This window comes from Choloepus didactylus, chromosome 9 (assembly GCF_015220235.1).
Source record: "Choloepus didactylus isolate mChoDid1 chromosome 9, mChoDid1.pri, whole genome shotgun sequence".
NCBI lineage: Eukaryota > Metazoa > Chordata > Mammalia > Pilosa > Megalonychidae > Choloepus > Choloepus didactylus.
In genome coordinates, this window is record NC_051315.1 from 71,535,731 (window position 1) to 71,555,471 (window position 19,741).

The following is a 19,741-nucleotide window of genomic DNA, read 5'->3' on the forward strand; positions in this document are numbered from 1 at the left end:
AAAAGTTTTTAATTTTGATGAGGTTCCATTTATCTATTAATTCTTTTGTGGCCTGCACTTTGGGTGTAAAGCCTAAGAAGCCTTTGCCTAACACAAGTTCTAAAGATATTTCCTATGTTTTCTTCCAGGAGTTTCATAGTTCCAGCTCTTACATTTAGGTCTGTGACCTATTTTGAGTTGATTTTTCTATAGGCATGAAGTAGGGAGTCACCTTTGTTGAAAAGACTATTCTTTCCCAATTGAGTGGCTTTTCCCCCTTATCAAAAATCAGTTGACCATAATGTGAGGCTTGATTTCTGAGCTCAATTCTATTCCATTGGTCTATATGTCTGTCCTTGGGCCAGTACTGTGCTATTTTGATTACTGTGGTTGGTTTGTAATACATTTCAAGATCAGGAAGTGTGAGTCCTCCAAATTCATTTTTCTCTTACAAGATGGTGTTGGCTTTTCAGGTCCCCCTACCATTCCATATAAACTTGATGACTGGCTTCTCTATGTTTGCAAAGAAGGTTGTTGGAATCTTTATTGGGATTGTGTCAATTCTATAAATTGCTTTGGGTAGAATTGACATCATAACAATATTTAGCCTTCCAATCCATGAGCATGAAATGTCCTTCCATTTATTCAGGTCTTCTTTGATTTAACAATGTTTTCTAGTTTTCTGTATATAAGTCCTTTACATGCTTGATTAAATTTACTCCTAGTTATTTATGTTTAGTTGCCACTGTAAATGAGACTTTTTTCTTGATTTCTTCTTATTATTGTTCATGACTAACTGATTTTTGGGTGTTGATCTTGTACCCCACCACTTTGTTCTAGGAGCTTTTTTGTGGATTTGGAGGGGATATTCTGTAATAAGATAATTTCATTTGCAAACAGTGAAAGTTTTACTTCTTCCTTTCCAATTTGGATACCTTTTATTTCTTTTTCTTGCTTAATTGCTCTGGTTAGAACCTCCAATATAATGTTGAATAACAGTGGTGACAGCATCCTTGTCTTGCTCCTGATCTTAGAAGAAAAACTTTCAGTCTTTCACAATTAGGAAGTATGTTAGCTGTGGGTTTTTCATATATGCCTTTTATCATGTTGAGGTAGTTACTTTCTATTCCTAGTTTTCTAAGTGTTTTTATCAAGAAAAGGTGCTGGATTTTGTCAAATGCCTTTTGTGCATCAGTTGAGATGATCACATGGATTTTATCCTTCATTCTGTTAATGTGAGGTATTGTATTAATTTATTTTCTCATGTGGAACCACCCTTGCATGCCTGGGTAAAAACCCACTTGATCATGGTGTTTTCTTAATGTGTTATTGGATTTTATTTGCCAGGATTTTTTGAGAATTTCTGCATCTATACTCATAAAATATATTGGCCTGTTATTTTCCTTTCTTGTAGTATCTTTATCTGGCTTTGGTATTAGGGTGAGGGCGGTCTCATAGAATGAGTTAGGTAGCATTCCTCCTCTTCAGTGTTTTGGAAGAGCTTGAGCAGGATTGGTGTTAATTCTTTGAATGTTTGGTAAAATTCCTAGGTGAAGCCATCTCTTCCTCTGCTTTTCTTTTTTGGGAGGTTTTTGATGACTGATTCAATCTCTTTACTTGTTATTGGTATCTTGAGTTCTTCTGTTTCTTCTTGAGTCAGTATAGGTAGTGTGTATGTGTTTCTAGGAATTTTTCCATTTCATCTAGGTTATCTAATTTGTTGGTATACAGTTGTTCTTATTATCCTCTTAACTTCTTTTTATTTCAGTGGGGTCAGTAGTAATGTCCCCCTCTTCATTTCTAATTTTAGCCATTTGTGTCCTCTCTTTTTTTCTTCGTCAGCCTAGCTAAGTGTTTATTAATTTCATTGATCTTTCCAAAGAACCATCTTTTCATTTTATTGCCTCTCTCTATTGTTTTTATTCTCTATTTCATCGATCTCCACTCTAATCTTTAATTCCTTCTGCTCAATTTTGGGTTGCATTTGCTCTTCTTTATCTAGTTCTTTTGCTTTTGAGGTGAAATTTCTTATTTGACATCTTTCTTATTTTTTAATATAAGCATTTAGAGCTATACATTTCCCTCCCAGCACCATCTTTATTGCAGACCCTAAGTTTTAGTATGTATTATTTTCATTTTCATTCACTTCAAGATATTTTCTAATTTCCTTTGTGATTTCCTCTTTAACCCATTGGTTGTTGGAGTGTATTGTTTAATTTCCACTTATTTTGAATTTTATATTTCTCTGTTACTGATTTCTAGCTTCATTCCATGTGGTCAGAGAAGATACACTGTGTGATTTCAATATTTTTAAATTTATTGAGACTTGTTTTGTGACCTAAATTATGGTAAACCTGGAGAATGACCCATGTGCACTTAAGAAAAATGTGTATTCTGTTGCTGTTCGGTGAAGTGTTCTAAATATGTCTTTTAGATCTCGTTGGTTCATAGTATCACTCAAGTCTTGTATTTCCTTATTGATTTTGTTTAGATGTTCGGCTTATTATTGAAAGTGGTGTATTAAAGTCTCCTACCAGTTATGTAGAACTGCCAATTTCACTACTTCATATCAATCAGTGATATGAATATGCTTCATATATCTTGGGGCCCTGCTATTAGGTGCATATATATTTATAATTATTAGATTTTTCATGTTGAATTGACCCCTTTATCAGTATATAATGTCTACCTTTGTCTCTTGCAACTGTTTTGGCATAAAGTCTATTTTATCTGATATTAGTATAGCTACCCCAGCTCTTCTTTGGTTACTACTTGCATGGTATATATTTTTTCTACCCTTTCACTTTCAACCTAATTAGGTTAAATATGTCAATATTATATTGAATATTATTTTTTAAAATTCTTTATCTGCAGTCTGGTCTTCTTTGTTGAATTTTCTAGATATTTATCCTCTTCCTTTGAATAGGCCATCATTTCCTGTTTCTCTGTCTTGTAATCATTTTTTGTACACTATACTTCCTAATATTTTAAAATATTAACTCTGGTAATTATTCCCTGAGATGTCTGTTTCTTGAGTTTGTAACCAGCAGGTGATATGACAGAGATTTTTTTGAGTGTCAGTCCTCCTATCACTAAGGTCCACCTAAGGTGAATTGCCAAGTGCAGGGACCTCCCTGTCTTTTCTGGTCCTGTGTCTTGTCCTGACATTGCACTTGCTAGTGGATCCAGGAGTTCCCCTGTTTACAGAAGTTTGAATACCTCCTCTATTTTCCAGGAGACAGGCCATCCTGCTTCCAGGTGTCCCACTGCCAGACTTACAGCTCTCTGCCCTCCCTTGCAAGTAACTATGAATATGTATGCTGACATATTATTATAGCTTTGAAACTCTAATTATGGCCAGGGATTGCAACCTTTCAGAAGAAATCTCTTTCCTGTAGCTCTCCTGGCTCATTACAGTCTAGCAAGTAGAAATACTGTCTTATGATAAACAGTACGTGTTTATGAAAACTTGCATACACTAATAATAGTATAGATTTTCTACTTAAAGACTGAATCTTTAATACTGGTCTGTTGATACAGAAGATTCTTGTAATCCACTGACTTGACTATTCACTTGTCAGTTAGTTTAACTGAGAAAAGCACACTGAAATGTAAGTTTCATACTTGGAATTTAATTGGGAAGAATCCAGTTTTATATTTATAAAAATGAAATGGGAAGTGTATCCTCTTTTGAAATAAAGGGAAAGCCAATCAAATGTGAGTTTTATTGGTATTTATTTGCCTCATCCCCATTTTATGTAAACAAATTGCAAGATAATTGCACTTGCTTACTGGCCATTCTAGCATGGTGCAAACTTGCTTTCAAATTTCATTTTTTTGTTTGCCTATGAAAACTAGAGTGAAAAAATACTAGGTATTATCTGAAATAACTAAGAAAGGACAGGCAAATAAGTTTTTTATTGGAAATGAACTACTCACTTATTTCAGTTTTCAGATAAATGGCAGGACATTTATTCCTAATTAAATATATTACCTATGTGTTTTTTTCTTCTTCTTACACATATGAATATTAATGAAGCACATAAATTAAAAAGCTGATAGAAAACTAATATTTTCCCAATGTCTGTTTTTTACGTAATTATAAACCAAGGTCCAGCTGTTTCTAAATTTTATACTTAATAATAAACTAGGCAATACAGTATATTATACTGAGGTTATACAGTAGCTTAGCAAAGATTGGAATGCCACTCCCCTGACTTCTCCAGCAGGGCTCTTTCCATTAGAATGGAAATATTCAAACATTAATTTAGCTGCAGAAACTCTTGTTCCCATCACATATTAGGTGACTGTCCATTTCCTTTAAGAAATAAAAGTGGGACTATTCTGATTGAGGTACAAATGAGCGGGTCCCAGTTTTCATGAACCAGTTGGTGTCTCTGTGAAACTGCTAGAAGAGGCACAGCATTGGACCTCCAACTTGCAAAGTCTTGGGTACATTATTCACGCTACAGGCTTGTAACAATTTCGACATAATCTTCCTTTTCAAAGGTAGTGGGTTTTAAAGCAGTTCATCAATAACTGCCCCCACCTTTTCTTTTTTTTCTTAGCTCTTAATTATTAGTATTTAATCATATTTCTAATTAATTGTAAGTCCTACTCAGATAAGTATTACATTATATTTAGTTATGTAGGAAGCTGTTCACTTGTAATTTCAGAGTATATTGTTTGTTTATTTGGCACACTGCCATTCCAGGTGCATGTTTGATTAACATGTATGAATAAAATCATGACTAGGATGGAACAGTCTATATTGCCAAACTCCTACTCTTTTTGACACATTGAGTTTGATATTTTTTTTAAAAAAAGCAAAATTAGAACTTCAAATGTAATGAAAGCAGAACCACAGTTTGAGTAACTATAGCTTTTATCCAAAATATTAGAACCCTAGATGGAAAATACTCCTTTGGTTTCCCTACAGCAACAACTGAAAATCATTAACCACTCCATATATTTTTTCTGTATCAACTATATGGAACTCTGATATCATTTAACAGCATCCTGTAAACTCATCAGTGTTTACTCAGAATACTGTAAGATTTTATACTATAATCTATTTTTACCTATCCTTGGAATATTTTTTAAAGTAAAACCATTTTTCAGGTACATACTTCACAATGAAACTCCATCCATCCACTCTTAAGTATGAAGGCACGGGCACTGCTAAATGCGACTCAGAACCAAGAGCTTCATATCACATATGAAGGTATGTTTGTAGCATGGGCAAGTAAATAAATGGTTGCAATTATGATACATGGAAGTTCCATCATGGTACAAACAGAGGAGAATGAGAGAAATGAGAAGAGGTAAGCAGGCTTAGGATGTCGACAAGGCTTCTCATTTGAGCTAAGCCTTAAAGAACACAGAGTTAGCCTGAAGGAGAAGGGAAGGAGTTCTGGGGGTGGGGAACACCATACATAGAAGTACAGCAGCAAGGAAGGATAAGGTCATCGTCAAGAAACCAAAAAAAATTTAGCATGACCAAAATATAGGGCATCTGGTGGAGGGTACCAAAAAGTGAAGCTGAGACACAGGCAGGAGGATCATGTATTCCATGCTGAGGAATTTAGATTTTATCCTGAGGACAATGGAAAAGACATTGGAGAATTAAGCAGGAAAGAAAAATGTATCTTTCTAAAGATTTTTAGAAAATCCTTCTGGAAGGAAGGGTGGAAAACAAGATCATAGAAAAGGTCAGGAGGAGGCTATTGTAAGCCAGAAGTGATTAAGGTTTAATTAGGGTGAGGGAGAAGTTTTGGAAACACTGGGGAGGAAAACCAAAGAACTGGTTGGTGGATTGGTTATGAGAAATGAGGGAGAGTAAATCCAGAGTAACTCAAGTGTGGGTAGAGAGAGGTTCCACTGACCTGTGAAGGGAAACATGGAAGGAGTGCCTTTAGGAGAGAAGAGTATAAGGTCATCTAAGGCCAGGCTGGATTCCAGATGCCTCAGAATTTTACAACCTCCAAGGCACATAGGAGACAATCTGATCCTGCAGATCAGGACAGGGAGATAGAAGTCTCTCGGAATGTGTGATATTCAGGTAGTTGTTAAAACAATAGGGAGAGACAGGGCAAGATGGTGGAGTGGTGAGGTGTAGGTTTTAGTTACTCCTCCAGGGCAGTAGGTAGAAAGCCAGGAACTGCGTGGACTGGACACCGCAGAGCAACTGGACTTTGGGCATACTTCATACAACACTCATGAACACACGGAACTGCTGAGTTCAGCAAAATCTGTAAGTGTTCGTGGCCAGGGGACCTCTGCCCCTCCCTGCCAGGCTCAGTCCCGTGGGAGAAGGGGCCATCAGCGCTGGGAACGAGAAAGAACTGCAGTGGTGGCTCTTATCGGAAACTCATTCTACTGACCCAAACTCCAAGCATAGATAGACTGAGACCAGACACCAGAGAATCCGGGAGCAGCCAGCCTGGCAGAGAGGAGATAAGGATAGCAAAAACAGCAAGAAAACCCCAAAAATACAAGCGGATGCTTTTTGGAGTTCTGGTGAACATAGAAAGGGGAAAGGCAGAGCTCAGGCAGAGTCAGGCTCATATGCAAATCCAGAAGAAAAACCGGTTTCTCTGCCCACTGGACTCTTGGTTAATGGCCCTAATTGCCTTGTCTCTTAGCATTTCAAATAACCCATTAGATCTGCAAGGAGGGACTTTCCTTTTTTTTTTTTTTTAAACTTTTTCTAAAACAATTACTCTGAGAAACCCAATACAGAAAGCCTCAAAGACTTGCAATTTGGGCAAGTCAAGACAAGAACAGAACTAAGAGAACTCTGAGACAGAAGGCAATAAGTCCAGTGGCTGAGAAAACTCACTAAACACCACAACTGCCCAAGAAAAGGGAGGCGTCCTCTCATAGCCATGATCCCAGTGGATGGGGAACACTCCTGCCCGTCACCAGCCCCAGATCCCAGAGCTGTCCCAGACAACCCAGTGTGATGGGAAGTGCTTCCTATAACACACACACACACACACACACCACAAAATTGGGTGTGGACATTAGCCTTCCCTGTACCCTCAGCTGGTTGTCCCAGAGTTGGGAAAGCAGAGCAGTGTGAATTAACATGCCTCATTCAGCCATCCTTTCAGCAGACTGGGAGCCTCCCTACACAGCCCTGCAGCACAGAACCACCCTGGGGGATGGCACTCACCTGTAACATAGCACAGTCAGCCCTCAACAGAGGACCTGGGGTTGCACAGCCTGGAAGAGGGACCCACTCGCAAGTCTCAGGGACCATACGCCAATACCAAGGACCCGTGCATCAGCAGCAGAGACAAACTGTGGCAGGACTGAACTGAAGGATTAAACTATTGCAGCAGCTTAAAATCTCCAGGAACACCAGGGAGATTTGATTGTTAGAGCTGCCCCCTCTCCCTGACCGCCCAAACACATGCCCCATATACAGGGCAGGGCAAGATGGTGGAGTGGTGAGGTGGATAACTACACATGCAAGCTTGGTACACCAATTGGACCCCACAAGACTCACACCCCCATTCACCACAAAGACAAAGTGAAGGAGAACTGGCTTGAGGGGAATAGGTGGCTCACGGATTCCACCTGCTGGTTAGTTAGAGAAAGTGTACTCCATGAAGCTGAAGATCTGACAAATTAGAGATAAGGATTTTACTTGGTCTACAAAATCCTAAAAGAACCCTATCAAGTTAAACAAATGCCAAGAGGCCAAAAACAACAGAAAATTTTAAAGCATATGAAAAAACCAGACGATATGGATAACCCAAGCCCAAGCACCCAAATCAAAAGAACAGAGGAGACACAGTACTTGGAGCAACTAATCAAAGAACTAAAGATGAATGATGAGACCATGACACAGGATATAAAAGACATGAAGAAGAGCATGGCACAGGATATAAAGGACATCAAGAAGACTCTAGAAGAGCAGAAAGAAGAAATTGCAAGAGTAAGTAAATAGACTACCTTATGGAAATTAAAGAAACTGTTGACCAAATTAAAAAGATTCTGAATACTCATAGTACAAGACTAGAGGAAGCTGAACAACAAATAAGTGACCTGGAAGATGACAGAATGGAAAATGAAAGAACAAAAGAAAGAATGGGGAAAAAAATCAAAAAGATCAAAATGGACTTCAGGGATATGACAGATAATATAAAACATCCAAATATAAGACTCATTGGTGTTCCCGAAGGGGAAGAGAAGGGTAAAGGTCTAGGAAGAGTATTCAAAGAAATTGTCGGGGAAAACTCCCAAATCTTCTAAACACCATAAATACATAAAGCATAAATGCTCAGCAAACTCCAAATAGAATAAATCCAAATAAACCTTCTCCGAGACATATTCTGATCACACTGTCAAATACGGAAGAGAAGGAGCAAGTTCTGAAAGCAGCAAGAGAAAAGCAATTCAACACATACAAAGGAAACAGCATAAGACTAAGTAGTGACTACTCAGCAGCCACCATGGAGGCAAGAAGGCAGTGGCATGACATATTTAAAATTCTGAGTGAGAAAAATTTCCAACCAAGAATACTTTATCCAGCAAAGCTCTCCTTCAAATTTGAGGGAGAGCTTAAATTTTTCACAGACAAACAAATGCTGAGAGAATTTGCTAACAAGAGATCTGCCCTACTGGAGATACTAAAGGGAGCCCTACAGACAGAGAAACAAAGAAAGGAGAGAGAGACAAGGAGAAAGTTTCAGTAATAAAGAGATTCAGTATGGGTACATTTAAGGATATTAATAGAGAGAGGGAAAAAATATATATGACAAACATAAACCAAAGAATAAGATGGCTGATTCAAGAAATGCCTTCATGGTTATAACGTTGAATGTAAATAGATTAAACTCCCCAATTAAAAGATCTAGATTCACAGAATGGATCAAAGAAAATGAACCATCAATATATTGCATATAAAAGACTCATCTTAGACACAGGGACACGAAATTGAAAGTGAAAGGATGGAAAAAAATATTTCATGCAAGCTACAGCCAAAAGAATGCAAGAGGAGCAATATTAATCTCAGATAAAATAGACTCTAAAAACAAGGATGTTATGAGAGACAAAGAAGGCCACTACATACTAATAAAAGGGGCAATTCAACAAGAAGAAATAACAATCATAAATGTTTATGCACCCAATCAAGGTGCCACAAAATACATGAGAGAAACACTGGTAAAACTAAAGGAAGCAATTCATGTTTCAACAATAATTGTGGGAGACTTCAGCACATCACTCTCTCCCATAGATAGATCAACCAGACAGAAGACCAATTAGGAAATTGAAAACCAAAACAATCTGATAAATGAATTGGATTTAACAGACAAATATAGAACATTACATCCCAAATCACCAGGATACACATTCTTCTCTAGTGCTCACGGAACTTTCTCCAGAATAGATCATATGCTGGGACATAAAACAAGCCTCAATAAATTAAAAAAAATAGAAATTATTCAAAGCACATTCTCTGACCACAGTGGAATACAATTAGAAGTCAATAACTATCAGAGGCTTAGAAAATTCACAAATACCTGGAGGTTAAACAACACGCTTCTAAACAATCAGTGGGTTAAAGAAGAAATAGCAAGAGAAATTGCTAAATATATAGAGACGAATGAAATGAGAACACAACATACCAAAACCTATGGGATGCAGCAAAAGCAGTACTGAGGGGGAAATTTATAGCACTAAATGCATATATTAAAAAGGAAGAAAGAGCCAAAATCAAAGATCTAATGGATCAACTGAAGAAGCTAGAAAATGAACAGCAAACCAATCCTAAACCAAGTACAAGAAAAGAAATAACAAGGATTAAAGCAGAAATAAATGACATAGAGAACAAAAAAACAATAGAGGATAAATAACACCAAAAGTTGGTTCTTTGAAAAGATCAACAAGATTGACAACCCCTAGCTAGACTGACAAAATCAAAAAGAGAGAAGACCCATATAAACAAAATAATGAATGAGAAAGGTGACATTAGTGCGGATCCCGAAGAAATTAAAAAAATTATAAGAGGATACTATGAACAACTGTATGCCAACAAACTGGATAATGTAGAGGAAATGGACAATTTCCTGGAAACATATGAACAACCTAGACTGACCAGAGAAGAAATAGAAGACCTCAACCAACCCATCACAAGCAAAGAGATCCAATCAGTCATCAAAAACCTTCCCACAAATAAATGCCCAGGGCCAGATGGCTTCACAGGGGAATTCTACCAAACTTTCCAGAAAGAACTGACACAAATCTTACTCAAACTCTTTCAAAACATCGAAGAAAATGAACACTACCTAACTCATTTTATGAAGATAACATCAATCTAATACCAAAACCAGGCAAAGATGCTACAGAAAAGGAAAACTACAGGCCAATCTCCCTAATGAATATAGATGCAAAAATTCTCAACAAAGCACTTGCAAATCGAATCCAAAGACACATTAAAAAGATCAGACACCATGACCAAGTGGGGTTCATTCCTGGCATGCAAGGATGGTTCAACATAAGAAAATCAATCAATGTATTACAACACATTAACAAATCAAAACAGAAAAATCAAACGATCATCTCAATAGATGCTGAAAAAGCATTCAACAAAATCCAACATCCCTTCTTGATAAAAACACTTCAAAAGGTAGGAATGGAAGGAAACTTCCTCAATATGATTAAGAGCATATATGAAAAACCCACAGCCAGCATAGTACTCAATGGAGAGAGACTGAAAGCCTTCCCTATAAGATCAGGAACAAGACAAGGATGCCCGCTGTCAGCACTGTTATTCAACATTGTGCTGGAAGTGCTAGCCAGGGCAATCCGGCAAGACAAAAAAATAAAAGGCATCCAAATTGGAAAGGAGGAAGTAAAACTGTCACTATTTGCAGATGATATGATCTTATATCTGGAAAACCCAGAGAAATCAACGATACAGCTACTAGAGCTAATAAACAAATTTAGCAAAGTAGCGGGATACAAGATTAATGCACATAAATCAGTCATGTTTCTATATGCTAGAAATGAACAAACTGAAGAGACACTCAAGAAAAAGATACCATTTTTAATAGCAACTAAAAAAATCAAGTACCTAGGAATAAACTTAATAAGGTGTAAAAGACCTATACAAAGAAAACTACATAAATCTACTAAAAGAAATAGAAGGGAACCTTAAAAAATGGAAAAATATTCCATGTTCATGAAGGGGAAGGCTAAATGTCATTAAGATGTCAATTCTACCCAAACTCATCTACAGATTCAATGCAATCCCAATCAAAATTCCAACAACCTACTTTGCAGACTTGGAAAAGCTAGTCATCAAATTTATTTGGAAAGGGAAGATGCCTCAAATTGCTAAAGACACTCTAAAAAAGAAAAACAAAGTGGGAGGACTTACACTCCCTGACTTTGAAGATTATTATAAAGCCACAGTTGTCAAAACAGCATGGTACTGACACAAAGATAGACATATGGATCAACGGAATCGAATTGAGAATTCAGAGATAGACCCCCAGATCTATGGCCAACTGATCTTTGATAAGGCCCCCAAAGTCACTGAACTGGGTCATAATGGTCTTTTCAACAATTGGGGCTGGGAGAGTTGGATATCCATATCCAAAAGAATGAAAAAGGACCCCTACCTCACACCCTACCAAAAATTAACTCAAAATGGATCAAATATCTCAATATGATAGACAGTACCATCAAACCCCTAGAAGATAATGTAGGGAAACTTCTTCAAGACTTTGTATTAGGCAGTCACTTCCTAGACTTTACACCCAAAGCACAAACAACAAAAAAAAATTAGATAAATGGGAACTCCTCAAGCTTAGAAGTTTCTGTACCTCAAAAGAATTTGTCAAAAAGGTAAAGAGGCAGTCAACTCAATGGGAAAAAAATTTTGGAAACCATGTATCTGACAAAAGACTGACACCTTGCATATATAAAGAAATCCTACAATTCAATGATGATAGTACAGACAGCCCAATTATAAACTGGGCAAAAGATATGAAAAGAGAGTTCTCTGAAGAGGAAATACAAATGGTCAAGAAACACATGAAAAAATGTTCAGCTTCACTAGCTATTAGAGAGATGCAAATTAAGACCACAATGAGATACCATCTCACACCAATTAGAATGGCTGCCATTAAACAAACAGAAAACTACAAAGGCTGGAGAGGATGTGGAGAAACTGGAACTCTTATTCATTGTTGGTGGGACTATATAATGGTTCAGCCACTCAGGAAGGCAGTCTGGCAGTTCCTTAGAAAACTAGATATAGAGTTACCCTTAGATCCAGTGATTGCACTTCTCAGTATATACCCAGAAGATCTGAAAGCAGTGACACGAACAGATATCTGCATGCCAATGTTCATAGCAGCATTATTCACAGTTGTCAAGAGATGGAAACACCCCAAATGTCCTTCAACAGATGAGTGGATAAATAAATTGTGGTATATACACATGATGGAATACTACGTGGCAGTAAGAAGGAACGATGTCGTGAAACATATGACAACATGGATGAACCTTGAAGACAAAATGCTGAGCAAAATAAGCCAGGCACAGAAAGAGAAATATTACATGCTACCACTAAGGTGAACATTGAAAAATGTAAAACTAATGGCTTATAACGTAGAATGTAGGGGAACTAGCGATAGAGAGCAATTAAGGAAGGGGGAACGATAATCCAATAAGAACAGTTAAGCTATCGTGGGTAAATTAAACGTTCTGAGAATGCCCAGGAATGACTATGGTCTGTTAATTTCTGATGAGTATAGTAGGAACAAGTTCACAGAAATGTTGCTATATTAGGTTACTTTCTTGGGGTAGAGTAGGAACATGTTAGAAGTAAAGTAGTTACCTTAAGTTAGTTGTCTTTTTCTTACTCCCATGTTATGATCTGTTTGAAATGTTCTTTTAGTATATTTTTTTTAATTTTTGTTATTTTTTTAATTTTTTATACAGTTAATTTAAAAAACAAAGAGTTAATTAAAAAAAAAAAAGCAAGGAAAAATAATATGCAGAGCCCCCTTGAAGAGCTGGTGGAGAATGCAGGAGTATTGGGCTGCCCCACCTCGATGTTGCTAATGTACTCACAGACATAGGGGACTGGTGGTTTGATGGATTGAGCCCTCTACCACAGGATTTGCCCTTGGGAAGACTGTTGCTGCAAAGGAGAGGCTAGGCCTGCCTATAATTGTGCCTAAGAGCCTCCTCCCGAATGCCTCTTTGTTGCTCAGATGTGGCCCTCTCTCTCTGGCTAGGCCAACTTGAAAGGTGAAATCACTGCCCTCCCTCCTACGTGGGATCAGACACCCAGGGGAGTGAATCTCCCTGGCAACGTGGAATATGACTCCCGGGGAGGAATCTAGACCCAGCATTGTGGGATGGAGAACATCTTCTTGACCAAAAGGGGGATGTGAAAGGAAATGAAATAAGCTTCAGTAGCAGAGAGATTCCGAAAGGAGCCGAGAGGTCACTCTGGTGGGCACTCTTACGCACAATATAGACAACCCTTTTTAGTTTCTAAAGAATTGAGGTAGCTGGCGGTAGATACCTGAAACTATCAAACTACAACCCAGAACCCATGAATCTCAAAGACAATTGTATAAAAATGTAGCTTATGAGGGGTGACAATGTGATTGGGAAAGCTATATGGACCACACTCCCTTTTGTCTAGTTTATGGATAGATGAGTAGAAAAATGGGGGAAGGAAAACAAACAAACAAACAAAGGCACCCAGTGTTCTTTTTTACTTTAATCACTCTTTTTCACTTTAATTATTATTCTTGTTATTTTTGTGTGTGTGGTAGTGAAGGTGTCAGGGATTGATTTGGGGGATAAATAAATGCACAGCTGTGTAATGGTACTGTGAGCAATCGAATGTACGATTTGTTTTGTATGACTGTATGGTTTGTGAATGTATCTCAATAAAATAAATTAAAAAAAAAAAAACAATAGGGACAATGAGATCACCCAGGAGAGGGTATCATGAGAAGAGAAAAGGGCTACAAACATATCCTGGGGAAGCACTAGCATTTAAGTGGTGCCTTGGTTTTAAACTCCCTACCAAAAATGGTCAAAGTGAAAGCAGAAATGTGTGGGCAGTAAAATGGGTGGCAGGGATGGGCAGTAAAAGGAGCTGAAAGGACTTGAAGGGTAATTTTTACCCTTTACCTCTTTTACACAGAGATGGGGAAGGCAATACAAGTCACTCCACAAATGGTAGTTTACAATTGCTGATATACAATAACATTCACTTGTTCAACCTGGTAACCATGTTTCAGAGTATTAGATGTTGCTCCTCCTAGGCTAAAATGCCATATTTTATTTCCTGGATACCAGAACTGCTACTAATTATACGGTAGATTATATAACCTTACACTTATCTTTATAACCATAATTTATATAAATTTACATTATTTAAAATGTCACTATGAAAGAGACTCATACATACATGTGAGTGTGTACGTGTATAATTTTTAACAAACGTATAGGAATTAACAGCTTGAAATCTGTCACATTGGGAATCAATCTAATTATTATTACTATACCCCATTATGCAAAACATTTCAGGAGTTCTTTACAAAAGATTAGAAAGCAAGCAATAGCATGGAGTTTAATTTTTAGAAATAGTTATGTCAATCAGAGTTATGTCTAATCAAACTTTCACGTACATACAAAGGCAATGGTTTCTTGCATCAAAAGCATGATGTGACTGGTAGAGGAATCGAAAAATAGGTTACATCTTGCACAGCATGATCTTATTTTTAAAAGAAATCATTTTTCTGTAGATATAGAATGATAGTCAATATATTCTGTATGTTTCTGTCTGTTATAGTAAGCATCTATTACTTTTTAAATCAGCTACTTTTATACTGGGGAAAAATTTCTACAAAAAAAATTTTCTACAAAAATTATCTTAGAAACTTGCCCCTCAGGCAGTTCCAAAAGAGACTTTCCATAAATAAATTTTGCAACAGATGCTCCTCTAATATAAATATAGAGCATCTCAGGGTAAGTAAACTTAAGATTAATATCCATTAAAGTTCTCACATATTTGCTTAATAGAAAAGGATCAGAAAAACTATATACAAAGGTAATGACACTGATTATGGCTGGGAACATGAAATAATGGGTGCTTTTATATTGTTTTCTTGTTTCTATATTCAGATTTTAAAAAGTGAACACTTAACTGTTTTTGGATTATGAAAATAAATTTCATTTTAATGTTTAAAAATTTAGTAACATTGGTAAAGATCCATTCCTTTGCAAATCAGTAAATCTAAATATTTTCTACAAACACACATACGTCAAGTTATTACATCAGCCCATACTTACATGATATTTGCTTTTGTCTACTTTGTCTCTTTAGAGATTTATATTTAAGGCAAGTTGAGACTATATCTAATTTTCATGATTTAATTCTCTAAATGCTCCAGTTGGCTACCCAATAATTGTGGATCAAATAATTCAATAGGCAGAAGACGCAAACTTCATGAGTGCTTCCAAGGAAGGTTGAAATTATAAAGACATAAAAAGGGAAGGCTTGCAATGGTTAACTTATGTAAGCAAGGTTCAGCTGGTCATCGTTGGCTGGATTTGCTCTCCCCCTTCTCCCATTTGTTCTTTCCCAACTATGTCCAAGCACAATTGTATACCTTTAAGAATATGTGGAGCCATAGGGATTTACATCAATACCTATGTACTTTTAGACTCAAATTTGGAGAAATTCGTATTTTTCCAGAATCAGTTTTCTAATACCTGGGTCAAAATGTCTGTCAAAAGAATATGACTTACGCTAGTTACTGTTTCTTTTTAAAGAAAATAACTTAAATCAAAATTGAAATACATACCCACAAAGACCACTACACATTCAAGTTTTGAATAAACTTAAAATGTCTGTATAAAGGTGGCATGTTTTAAATATATATATATATGGAAATATACTTCAACCAATGATCATAGACAGATCTACAAACAAGTGTCAGGAAAGTCTAAAGGTCATAACTTTATTGAAAGTCTGCTGTCACAAAATCAAGGTTAAAAATGTCAGATTTAACTACTTTTCATTCTCAAGAACAACCTGAATATGTAATTTCATATAGCATTGCATTATCTATTTTCTCTGTTTGCAAAAAAAAAAATGTATATAACCATTACACCATAGTTTAAAAAACATCAATCTATATTAATACTGGTAGATGTTTTTTAAAGTTTGGGTAAAATACAGGTTTAAAAAAGATAATATATTCAGAAGAAAATAGTCTTCTTATGATGAAGGACTGATGTCAACTCTTGCAGCATATCTGCCTCTATAATTAATAGCTTGGCACATAGTACCAAAAGAATTTACTATACCTGATTCTTTACACTGGCATATCTTTTCAGGTGCTTTATAAATTCTGGTCGAGAAGTGTTTCGTGAAATTATAAGAGCCATACTTCCATTATTTAATCTGAAATTAAACATTTATATATGACATTAAGAAGATTGCAACAGATTGCATAAAAATAACTCCATATTGTTCCTTACAACAAATATAATGTTTACTAGAAGTTTGGGGTGAGATAGATAAATGATTGTCACATTAAATTTACCTGAAATTCTTACACTGTATCTTCCTCTGTTATTTTATAAATGATTCAACCTTTCAAATCAGTTTTATTAAACAATTGATTTCCTCCTCAGCTAGCTTTTACATTAAGGGCTTTTTAAGAGTGAACCTTCATGCATCCTACTCACATCTCAAGACACAATTAGAACTCCAGTATAATTACTGAGGCATTCTAAATGTGAAATCACATATGTTTTTTAAACATGTATTAAAAATAGTTAATACATGTTAATGGTATAAGTTATAATACACTTCTAAAACCTAAGGTGTGATTTAAATGTTTACCTATGGACAGAAGTTTTAAGTGGCATAGGAAACTACATAAATCAAAATGGCCCTTGCCTGGATGAAATGGAATGAATAAATGTTGCCATAACATGTTCAAGTTAAACGACAAAGCATTTTAATTTTGCACAACTGTTCTGTTCAATCTGAGACAAAAATTTAGAGGTGTGATTTAGTATCAAAGAAACCACTCACGAATGCATCTAGCTTTAGAAGGCAGTTTGCAGAAATACATGCAAATGACTTCTAGCTCTATTTCAGAGCAAATCTGAAGTTGTTCATGAATAATAACCGTGACATAAAAAAGAGCTCTTTAAATGTTATAGAAGCTCAGGTTAAAGCTATAAAGGACCTTAGAAATTCTATCTAGTCATACACTCATTTTATGTAAAAGGAAAAAAAGACCCTAGTTTAAGTGATTTGCTCAAGGGGACACAGAGAAAAACAAATGATCACCAGAACCAGAGGCCTTAATTCCAAGTGTCCAGGGCTTGTTTTACTCATCATGCCACCTCTTCCCAATCCTTTATTTATTTATTTTTTTAAATTGCTTATTTTATGCATAAACATGGAAAACTTTTCATATGTCTATTCTTCAATACTTACTAATAATTGAAACACACCCTATGTGACTGTCACCACTCTAAATGCTTTAAATATATTAATATTCTTATTAATCTTAGAACACTTAGAATATAAGAATATATATAATCATTCCTATCAGCAATTTGCACTGAGGCATTTTAAAGTAAATCATACCATACTGTGAAAACAAAAGACTGAAAGTTGAATCTCCTTTGAGTTATCCTGAATCACTCAGAAGCTATGTCTCTGAAAATCTCTGGCCAACAGAGGTTCGGTTTAAAGGGCTTTGCAAAAATGGCCATGTTTGATTATAATCCATGAAAGAAAGAAATCTGTAACTAGTCATCTACTTTGAAAAATTAATCAATTACTGATTAAACTTGGAGCTTCAGCAGCTGAATTCTAGCCAAGACGAAAATTTATGGAGCAGCTTTGAAGGAGGTATAAATCAAGTGCTCCAAAAAGTACAGGACTCTCTCCCATGTGTCAGAGAGTGGGAGATGAAGCAGGGTTAGATAAGCATTGTCTCAAGTCCTGCAGAACATAGCTCCTTCAGTGCTAGCCCTATCTTCATTTGTGTGTGTGTTGGGGGAGGGGTATTGCAAGGGGCAGGGACTACATTAATGGAAATACAAAACACCACCTAAGATTTCTAGGGTGTGGTGAGAAAATAAGCAGGTTCAATTTCTACAACACACAAGCTTCAAGATATTCCTTTTGGTTTCAGCATTCAGCACTAGAGGCAATTAATGAGGACTGTGACAACTGGTTTTTAATATGAAAGTCTGTAATTTCCCTTTTTCATCCCTAACTTTATATATTTCCCTGTTCACTATCCCCATATCAATTACCAAGAAAGAAATTTAAAATCAATCCCTTTTCCTAGCTGGTTGTTTTGCAGGAAAACTGAAACTAATCATTAATATGAGGTTATAAGTTGCTGACGTGCATAAGTCATTCTTTTATTCTGTTTCCAAGGAAAAATCTAGAGTTGACTGTATTACTCAACACTCATGATCCTTTTTTTATACATTCTATAGGATTGGATTTGAGACAAATATTTTCAGAGCAATAATGGACAACTGCTTGAAAAGAATGCGCAATAAGCAGAATATCTATATCTTCAGATAAATTGATACATAAAATGTCCCATGATTTATTCATTGTCAATATGGGCAGTAGATACATATGCACCATTCTTCACACTAAATAAACTGAAATGCTTCCAATGACAAAAAAATATCAAATATACACACCCAGAAGCTTTTCATGCCAAGGAAATTTATGTATGCATTAAAATTGGAAAATAGAGAAAGTCATAAGAAGTACCAGAAATGAATATAATGTTCTCAACAACTGATAGATAGATATAGATGGATAGATGGATGGATAAATGGATAGACAGATACATAGATAGATGGATAGATAGATGGATGGATAGATAAATAAGGCATCAAAGAACATGATAAAATTATGTCAATAAAACCCAAGTTATACAATTTTAGCCTCGATGATATTACAATCCAAAGTTATTATCTGATCATTTTTCCAGTTTCACAGTTCTCAACATACTTTGATGACAAATACTTCAGAATCTCTATTATTAGACAGCCAAAGAGAGTCCATCTCTTGATAAAATTCTAGATAGCTATGAAAAGCATCAATAATTCAGTAAAAACATTTACTAACCTGGTATTAGGTGCCAAGCCTCTCGGGGCCACTGAACATAGGCAAGGAATTGCCATAATGCTGACATTCAAGAACAGACCCTGGATTACTTGCCATTGATCATTACAGTCTAAAGGTAATGGAAGTGATTCGTTACTTTCCTCACCAGAGCAAAATGTCAAGAGCCTAACTCAGTTCTCAAGAAGATAATTTTGGACTCACCAGATTTGGGAGATCCCTGTGCCCTCCTAAAAGAAAACAAAACAAAGAAACAAAAACATATCACACTAAAGATAGCATTTATTAGTATCTTTTATTTTAAATATTTTTAGAAGTTTTTTAAATATTTCAAATATGTATATTTTAAATATTTTTAGACTAATTAGACAGTAAGAAAACACGTGAAAAATTCTGTTACTGCCAACACTGTAACTGCTGACTCATTTCAAGGTAAAATAGTATAATAGGAGCAATGATTTAATGATATCTTATGCAATTAGTTGCTCCTGTTCTTTCAGATTCCAGCTTGTCAGTTTGTAGGTGAAGCCTTCCACACCTCTATGATTAGGACAGATCTCCCTGTAAAGACTTTCCCAGCATCATGTGTTT

At 36.0% G+C, this 19,741-nt stretch overlaps 1 protein-coding gene across 8 annotated transcripts in view; it reads right to left on the reverse strand.

Moving 5' to 3' along the window:
- CERKL (ceramide kinase like) overlaps positions 1 to 19,741 on the reverse strand; it is a 245,433-nt gene that overhangs the window by 91,089 nt on the left and 134,603 nt on the right. For all 8 annotated transcript variants that reach the window (XM_037850466.1, XM_037850461.1, XM_037850463.1 and 5 more), the window contains 3 exons: positions 19,355 to 19,380; positions 19,154 to 19,262; positions 16,339 to 16,435 (listed from right to left, as the gene is read on the reverse strand). In XM_037850466.1, the coding sequence (XP_037706394.1) occupies positions 16,339 to 16,435; positions 19,154 to 19,262; positions 19,355 to 19,380 (232 nt within the window). The remainder of the gene's footprint in view (positions 1 to 16,338; positions 16,436 to 19,153; positions 19,263 to 19,354; positions 19,381 to 19,741) is intronic.